The sequence below is a fragment of the Struthio camelus genome, chromosome 28, assembly GCF_040807025.1.
Source record: "Struthio camelus isolate bStrCam1 chromosome 28, bStrCam1.hap1, whole genome shotgun sequence".
NCBI classification, from domain to species: domain Eukaryota; kingdom Metazoa; phylum Chordata; class Aves; order Struthioniformes; family Struthionidae; genus Struthio; species Struthio camelus.
The window spans coordinates 3,465,873-3,474,341 of NC_090969.1; the positions used below are offsets into that span (position 1 = coordinate 3,465,873).

Here is an 8,469-nt window from a genome sequence, read left to right on the forward strand (position 1 = left end):
TCGTCCTTGGGGGACCGCTTTGGTCAAGGACGCCAAAAAATTGCCCCAGCAATTATTTATTTGTCTTTGGAGGGGTTTGGTATGGTCAGGTGGGAGCGGATGGGATGCCCTCAGCCGTGGCCAGGTTCGGTGCAGCCCATGCTGGACTGAGCTCTGCCGAAGCGGGGGCAAACGGGCCCTGGGTGAGGGTTTTCCAGCCGTAAAACTGAAAAAAAAAGAAAACAGTAAAGACAGGAGGGTTCGTGCTGGGACAGTACGGGAGAAGGAGCAAAGATCAACACTCGGCGGCATTTCTGCCACGAGGGTTTCCAGGCAGCGCAGGGCCGTGTGGTCCGGGCTTGGCTGGGCTGAGGCCACTCACACCTTCCCACTGACCCGCACCTTGCGTTTTCCGAGGAGGAAACTTTGCAATTTTCTCTAAAAACGATGTGCAGGAGGGGCTGCAGCGGCCGCTAGCGTGAGCCTCCGCTCAGCGATTTGGCGAGGTTGTTTCGGGGTGAACCGGCAGCTTTCCTGCTTCCCGTTTGGGCGGCCGGCAGAAACACAGACTCAGCTCCGCAATCAGGAAGGACAAATTTTATCCAGACGAGCAGCCTCGGCGCGGGAACCGCTCGCTGCCGGGGCGGCCCCGAGGCTCGCAGATCGGTGCTCAGCGGCCACGCGGGAACCCACCGAACTCACTTCCTGCAAATCGCACCCAAACGGAGGCAATTTCCCCTGCTTGTGTGGAGCCGCCGCCTTAACTGCTGGGCTCATTTGGGTAATTTGTCTCTGGGAGCTAAGGTTTAGTCTCCAGAGCAGGAGGCACGTGTGCGACGCCGAGGGGGCGGCGGGGACGGGAGCTGCGGGAACGCCGCGTCGGCAGCCCTCGCCACGCCGTTTTGGGGCCCGGTGTGGCGCCTGGCAGCTCTCCCTGGCTGCTGGGCCGGATCCGCAGCGGCGTGGAGCAGCCCTGGGTCCTGCCTCCCGGCTCTGTTCGGTTGCCAGGCCGGACGCAAGGCGGCTGCAGGCAGCCCCGGGCTCGGCCCTGGCTGAGCACCGACACGCGTTGTAACACCTGCCGCGTGCAGGCCCGGGGGTGCAGGGCTGCTGGCACGGCGGTGCGGTGCCTCACGCTGGGCACTGAGCGTTACACAGGCGCGCAGCGCCTTCCCACGGCCATAGCGACTCATACTGGTGCGCGCCGCTCTGGCACTGGAGCGGCCACCCCTCATACTGGGCCTCACTGGGCCGCCATGGCGCATGCGCACCCCCATCCGGCCCCGGCTCCGATCCAGGCGCATGCGCGCGGCGGCTACGGGGGTTTGCGCGTGCGCATCCAGCACCTGCGCACTGCCCCGCCAGTGCGCATGCACATGGGGACACGCCCTGCTTAGGGCATCAGCCCTCCCCCTTGAGCGGGCACCACCCCGGGGGGGGGGTTTCTGGCGCATGCGCATTATATGTGACGCCCCCAAAGGGTGTGGTCGTGGGCTCCGCCCTGCCGAGCCTCTGCGCAGGCGCACTAAGGGAGAGGTGTGCCCGGGCGTGGCGTTGCGTCACCGCATCAAGCCCCGCCCATTTACCTCCCCGGGCGGGGATGCCCCGCCCTCTGCTGTGCGCGCGCGCAGAGCGGGGGCGGGGGCGCCGCCGTGACGAGGGGACGGGCGCTAGGGGAGCCCTCCCCCTCCGCCCCGCCCTCCGCGCGGCGCGCTTCGCGCGTGCGCCGCCGGAGGGGCGGGGCTAGGTCTTGGCTCCGCCCACGGCTGGTGCGCGGTGTTGTCATAGCGACAGCGGCTGCGCGTGTGGAGAGAGGCGGCGGTGGCGGGTCTGCGGGGCCGGGGCCGGGGCCGGGGCCGGGGCCGGGGCCGGGGCCGGGGCCGGGGCCGGGGCCGGGGCCGGGGCCGGGGGTTTCCCCTTTGGAGGGTGGGGCAATAATTTTTGGAGGTTATTTGAAGGCGAGGTCTGTTTTTGGAGGGTGGTTTGGGCGGTGTCTCTTTCTGGCTGGTTTTGAGGGGCCGAGGGTCTCTCGGTGGGGGGGGAGGGGTCTCTGTGGTGGGTGCTGGAGGAGGGTGTCTGAGGGGGAGTGCCTCTTTTTGGGGGGGTATTTGGGTGGGTCTCTCTTTTGGGGCACTTTGAGGGGGGTGTGGGTCTATTTGGGGGCAGTGCTGTGGGGGTTGGTCCCTCTTGGGGGGCTCTGAGGGGATGTGAGTCTTTGGAGTGTGTCTTTGTGGTGAGTGTGGGGCGATGGATGCCTGTAGGGGGGCTGCCTGGGGGGACTGAGTCTCTTTTTGGGGAAGTCTGAGGGGGTATGGTTCTCTAGGGTGGAGTCTGAAGGGGTAGTTCATCATTTTCTGAGGTCTGAAGGGACATAGGTCTCTTTCTGTGGTGGGGTATCTCTGTGGTGCGTGCTGGGGGACAGGTCTCTTGGAAGGAGGTTTCTAAGGGGTTTCTGTTTTTGCAGGGGCTATGTGGGAACGGGCTTCTCTTGAGGGGTCTTTGAGGAGGATATCTCAGGTCTTACAGGTTTGGGGAGGTGGGCCCCTGTGGGGAGGGGGGATGGTCTCTGTTTTTGGGGGGTTCTGAGGGGACATGGAACCCTTTGAGGGGGATATTTAGTGGGGCTGTGGGGGGTGGGTCCCTGGGGGGAGCTGTCTGAGGGAGATGTCAGAGCCAGTATGCCCTTTGTATCTGGAGTTAGGGGTATGATTTCCTTGTCTGATAGAAACAGATTGAAAGCCTCTTTAATGACCTCTACTGTTCTTGCTATCTCTTGTCTTAGGCTATGCGGCTTTTCTGCAGCAGCTGTGATGGGTTCTCAGCTTTCCCTCTCTGCTAATAATGTTGCCTCAAGGCAGAGGAAGAATGGTGATGATGATGATGACTTACTTGATAGCCGAGATCGTGAGGAAGACATTGCCAAGTTTCCGTATGTTGAATTCACAGGTCAGGACAGCATCACCTGTCCCACTTGCCAAGGCACTGGCTGCATTCCCACAGGTAACTGTCTGCATTCAGACTTAAATACTATATGTGCAGAGTGAAAATCTTCCTTATTTACATGAAATAACTGTTTATTGTAGAGTCTTCTTCAAATCATACCAGCATTGCTTTTAAAATTTTGAAATATAGCTTATTTTTCATGCTTATTGTTTGCTTCTTTCTATGTTGACGTATAAGGAGCAAGAGCACTTTACAAAAGCCAGTTTCTTGTCTGGCATAGAGCTGTGAATAAACTTTGTCTAGAGTTCGTCAGCGTCCCAAGGACATGATGATCCTTGCAAAGAAGTGTAAGCTTGCAAGTGAACAGAACTGATTAACGTGCTCCTTTTGCTTTTCAGAACAGGTAAATGAGTTGGTGGCTCTGATACCCTACACTGACCAACGGCTGCGTCCACAGAGAACGTAAGTGCGTAGTATGAGCATAATTATGTTTCTGTGAAGAGTAAATGGGGCTCTTTGTCATTTATGGCCACAGCTAAACATTTCACCCAGTCTGCAGCGTTTCTTCCATCCAGTGTTTTTGTTTTAATCTAAGTATGCCAATAAATACAGTTTAAAATGTAACTCTACATACTTCCTGTCAAATCCCACTGTAGGGATGAATGCAGAAACAATGATACTACTCATACCCTTTGTCCCTGTGCCCTTTACTAAAGCTTTTAAAAAGAAGCTGGTTTACCAACAGTGAAAACGCTAGATTGTGGAAAACATTATAGGGCCAAAAATGATTCTTTGGTTACTCATTACTGGAAAATAAACTGTGTCAAGGGCAACGGTTTTGAGCAATTTCAGATATCGAAAATGTAAGAGCAGCACTTCTGTGTCTTTCCCAGGGAAGAGCAGATAGGTGTTGTTTGTTGGCTAGGCTGAATTTTAGATACGAGATAATTTTGCAGATGCTGTGTTAGGGCAAAGGATGTGAAACCCTTTCCTGCCTCTTCCAGGAAGCAGTATGTCCTGCTGTCGGTGCTGCTCTGCCTTCTGATATCAGGGCTGGTGGTTTTCTTTCTGTTTCCACATTCTGTCCTGGTGGATGATGAAGGCATTAAAGTGGTTCAAGTTTGGTTTGACAAGAAGAACTCTGTTGTCGTTCTTGCCATCACGGTAAAGTTTTGGCGTGTCTGCGTCTGTTGAGGGGGGGGATTTTGCCGCTGAGCTGCGAGAGAGGCCACCACTGCTCGCGTTTCTCCTCTTTCTCAAAACAGGCCACCTTAAGGATCAGAAACTCCAACTTCTACTCTGTTACAGTGACCAGCCTGACTAGCCAGGTGCAGTACATGAACACTGTTGTTGGAACCCAGCAGATCACCAACGTCTCCTGCATCCAGCCTTTGAGTGACAAACTGGTATTAGTTTTTCATTGCATGGTCTGGGGCATATGCTATACACTATAACATATGCTATATGTGTCACCAGATATCAGCATTGCACAGTATTGCAAGTTAACTTAGTCATAATCTATCTATACCCAAAGCTTTGGCAGACAAAATAGTCTTAGCACTAGAATAATCTGTGCTTTGTGCGCACCAGCTGAAAGAACCTAAAGTAGGAAAGATTCTCGAAGGGGTGTTTTTAAACTGATACTGAGAGAGTCTCCTGAGTCACTTGAGCTGTATATGAATGTATTTTTCATTTACCTTTGCAGGTGAATTTCACTGTGAAGGCAGAGTTGGGTGGACCTTTCTCTTATGTGTAGTAAGGATTTACTATTTCTTCTGGATAACTGGGGAGAAGAGAGGTTTAGGCTGCTTTAATTAGAATTCACTCTGGAAATGACTTGTTTTCTGCTATTTTATGGAAAATAACTGTTTATTAAAGTGACCTTCCAAGTCATTTCTATCAAGAGGGTTTTTGGGGCCGTGTCGTCAGTTGAGTTAACACAAAAGGGAAAATGTCATCAGAAGACACCTGGGAAACACAGATGTTGCTGAGATTTCTTTGGTGCATTAAACCTCGCTTAGTTTCTGCTGACCTTCTTCTTTGTTTTGGTCTCTTCCAGTTTCTTCTGCACGTTTCCCAAGGTCAAGGTACATAACATAGTGATTTTTATGAGGTAAGTTGTTCTCTGCTTCTGACTCAAAGGGGAATTGCTGCCACAGCAAACCTATGGTCTGTCAAAAGAATCGTGCTTGGCAAGCACCCCAGACTTGCTCGTTGTGTCAGCTTTAATTCATGACAGTTGACACAGTTGGGTAAAAAAAAATGGAAAACAGGGAGGAGAAGACAGCAGATTATTCTAATCTGAGCTCTCTCATGACTCATCCTGTGCTCTAGGCACTGTATTTGCAGTGAGCCGTACACCTGGATACACTTGCTGAATGAGTATCTTTAAGAGGATCCACAGCTTTTGGGGAGGAAGAGGAGTTGTGTTATCAAATGTAAAATGTGAAAATCCAGGAGGTTTTAATAGAGAAATCCCTGTCATTGGTCCAGTCTTCACTAAATTGCTCTTCCCTCTCTCAGAACATCAGTGAAGCTCTCGTATGTTGGCCATGTGACCCAGAGCGCCTTGGAAAAGTACCATTATGTGGACTGCAGTACCAACTCCACAGCTTTCCCGGAGCCTCCGTCCCTGCCGACCCCATCAGCGCGAGGGGTAACCAAAGAGAAGAGCGTGCCCTGAGGACACGGCTGATATTTTCTGTGGGAGGTGGTGGTGAGGATGGATTTCCCATGGGAATGCATAGCTGTGGAAAGGACCATGAACTTTCAAATGGAAACAGAAGGATTGCCAATGACTTTGGGGAATGCTGGCAGAGATATTTGGAAGCTCTGGGTCCCTTTCACACTATTCCATATGCAGCTTGACTGAATTGCTGGCCTGTCCCCAGAATCTGTTTGGGATGGTGTTCATGTGCAAGCAAACAAGCGCCTTCCCAAAATAAGGGACCTGCTGGGCTTACCTTCATCTTCAGTTCCAAAGAACAAGTTTTTAGTAGGGGACTGGGACTCTGAATCGCCATGCCTTGCAGTCCAAGGGTAAAACAGTGAGTTGAATTTTGCAGCTGTTCTGAATCTTAACGCTGTTTCTGGTCCTTTCAGGGCAAACTGATTAGTTCTGTGCAGGTAATTGGTTCATCAGTGGCAACACATCATCAGCAGATTTCAAAGCAGGACTTGATAGTCTCTGGGAGATAGTCTCCCGCAAGGAATGCGGAGATAAGGCGTTCAGGCTTTATCTGTGCAGATGTAACTTGCATTAGATAGAAGTGTCAGTTCTTTTTTCCCATCAATGTGTGCCGCTTCTGTTGCGCAGATTTTGCTTGCTGGCAGCTCTCTGGGACTGCCCACAGGGAATCGATACCAAAGCACTACAGTCTTAATGAAGACAACCTCAGTAAGTGTAGTGCTGCTGGGGACGTGCTAAGGGACTACACAGCTTGGACTCTCCTCCCTCACGCATAGCTCCAAAGCTGCTGCTCAGGGTGCACATGGTGCTTGACAGCTGCAGGTTCCTCCGCCTCACTTTGTACTTGTGCCTGCTGCTTTCCTGAAGACTTGGGATGGATCTGTGAAGGGACAGTATTGTAGAATGCTATTCTCTATACAGCTGCCTGTTTTCCCTGTAGGAAAGGATGTCTAAAGACTAAATATGCAAGTGCTGCTGTGTTGGTTTCCTTTTAGTGCCCTTCAGGGAAATGAGTGCAGTTTTAAACTAATTTTGGGCAAGTTAGTGTGAGTTTCTTGTTTCAAAGGCTTACCATCCTTCTGGAACAAAGGGCTCCTGTAAGGTATCAGGTACATTCTTAAATAAATCGAATGTGAAAGTTAAGCACAGCATCCACTTTAGTTCTCTCTACAGACTTAGAGAATTGCACATCCTGCTTTTGTCCTTTATAGTTTTTCTGGAACTCGATCACCACAGCCTCCTGCGAGTGCATCTACATCTTTCCCTGGCTGTCTGTCTCTTGTGAGCTACGTTGTGCTAGTGTGAGTGGGCGTGTGTGGAAACAAAACACAAGTAAAGGCTGCAAAGGAAACCAGTAAGGTCATGGTGTTTTTTCAATGAAGGAACTTTATTTTGGGTGAGCGTGTGTGTGGGGGGGAAATACATGTGTTTTTTTTAAGAAGTGGCACTTCTGCCTTGCAGAATTTCTAGAATTTAATTTACTTATTAAATCTGATTTGTATATTATCATGTGGTGTTGTCTGTTGGAAATGAAAGAAACTGTGTTTCTCCTTTTGAAATTAGACATTGTCCTGGAGTTAGTGCTTTGTGCTGTGACTGGCATAGTGTCCTCCCTTTCACTGCACCTTTTACTTGGCAGCACCTAGTCTTTCACTGATGATTTTGGGAAATGGAGGGTTGAGCAGGAAAAATCCTGCTCCTAAGTCTGTGGAGAGCAATAAAGAATCTTGCCTAGAAAAGTTCAGTTCTTAAGCCTCTTATTATGGTGGCAAAGACGAAGCTTCCCGAAATGCGAAGGGAATCTACTCGGAGTGGAGTTATCCCTCCCTTTGAAGGGAGGGCTGGAGCTGAACACCAGGGGTGTTGTAACCGGAGTCTGCCTCTCCCTGCTGGACCTGTGGGATGGTCATTGTGGGGTCTTGTGTGTCTATTTTGCACTGAGGCCAACTTGTTGCTTTTTGCTTCAAAGGGGAAGGGCTGAGAAACTCTACCAGAGCGGTAGAACGTGCAGAAATGGTGAAGCCATGGTCCTTCCGGAGCCTTCATTTCCATGTGGGGCAGCTTCGACTGATAACAGGATATGCAGAACCAAGTTCTGTGGCTATTGCACTGCTGCTGATCCCTGCGATTTCGATCATGAGCTTCTCGCATGACTTTCCTAAAACCCTAATTTAGCTCTCACAATTATGATGAGCTGAATTTCTTTTTTAAGATGAGGAAATAACCAGCTACATTCTCTATCCGTCTTGTTTTTTCAAGCTGTTGGCTTCCTGCCTGTCAACAGCCCAGCAGTTTTCAGTCCTGCTTGGCTTGGTCCCCCTTGTGGGGTGGCACGTGATGCCCGCAAAGGGCGGCAACAGCCTTCTGCTACCGGAGTTGCTTCTTTGCTTCGGCAGTAAGCGATGCTCTCCAGCTCCTAGTGCAACCAGTTGTTAAAAGCTACCTAGTGGGGGGGAAGTGGGAGACAGCCCTTAAATTTACTGGTGATTTCGGGGACTCATGGGATGCCTGCAGCAGGAACCTTAGTCTTGCTGCTTGAGTGAACAGGAAAGCTGCTTTCTGTTGGACCAGTGGTGTGTCAGATACCAGCAGTGAGCCAGAGTGCTGATAATTAGGGGTGCCCTCTGGGTCATGTGGCAAAGCACCTGGCCTTTTAAAGGGCATTTATTTTGAAAATCCTTCTTAATCCTCCAATCCTTTTTAATGAATTTCTTCTGCCAATGTTTATAAAGTTCCCAGTCTGGTGAAGGCTGTTTTGCGTGCTTTAACAGGGGTGGTTGCTGCCACATGGACAGCTGTGAGCGTTCAGAGTCATGATGTAGACCCTGAAGTAGCATTTTTAAAAGGTGTTTCTTTTT

The 8,469-nt window shown here is 51.0% G+C and overlaps 1 protein-coding gene across 8 annotated transcripts; it reads left to right on the forward strand.

Annotated features, from left to right (window-relative positions):
* The first annotated feature begins 1,636 nt into the window (after positions 1-1,636).
* TMEM106C (transmembrane protein 106C) lies at positions 1,637-7,355 on the forward strand. 8 transcript variants are annotated; one of them, XM_068921035.1, is made up of 9 exons: positions 1,637-1,807; positions 2,444-2,496; positions 2,762-2,979; positions 3,321-3,384; positions 3,927-4,086; positions 4,188-4,328; positions 4,628-4,677; positions 4,982-5,035; positions 5,446-7,355. In XM_068921035.1, the coding sequence occupies exons 3-9, from the start codon at positions 2,790-2,792 to the stop codon at positions 5,603-5,605; spliced, it is 819 nt and encodes a 272-aa protein (XP_068777136.1). In that variant the 5' UTR covers positions 1,637-1,807; positions 2,444-2,496; positions 2,762-2,789; the 3' UTR covers positions 5,606-7,355. The 8 variants fall into 8 exon arrangements, with proteins under 8 accessions (XP_068777136.1, XP_068777137.1, XP_068777141.1 ...); XM_068921036.1 differs by having other exon boundaries at positions 1,720-1,807; positions 2,444-2,505; XM_068921040.1 differs by lacking the exon at positions 2,444-2,496 and having other exon boundaries at positions 1,728-1,807.
* The last annotated feature ends 1,114 nt before the right edge of the window (positions 7,356-8,469 follow it).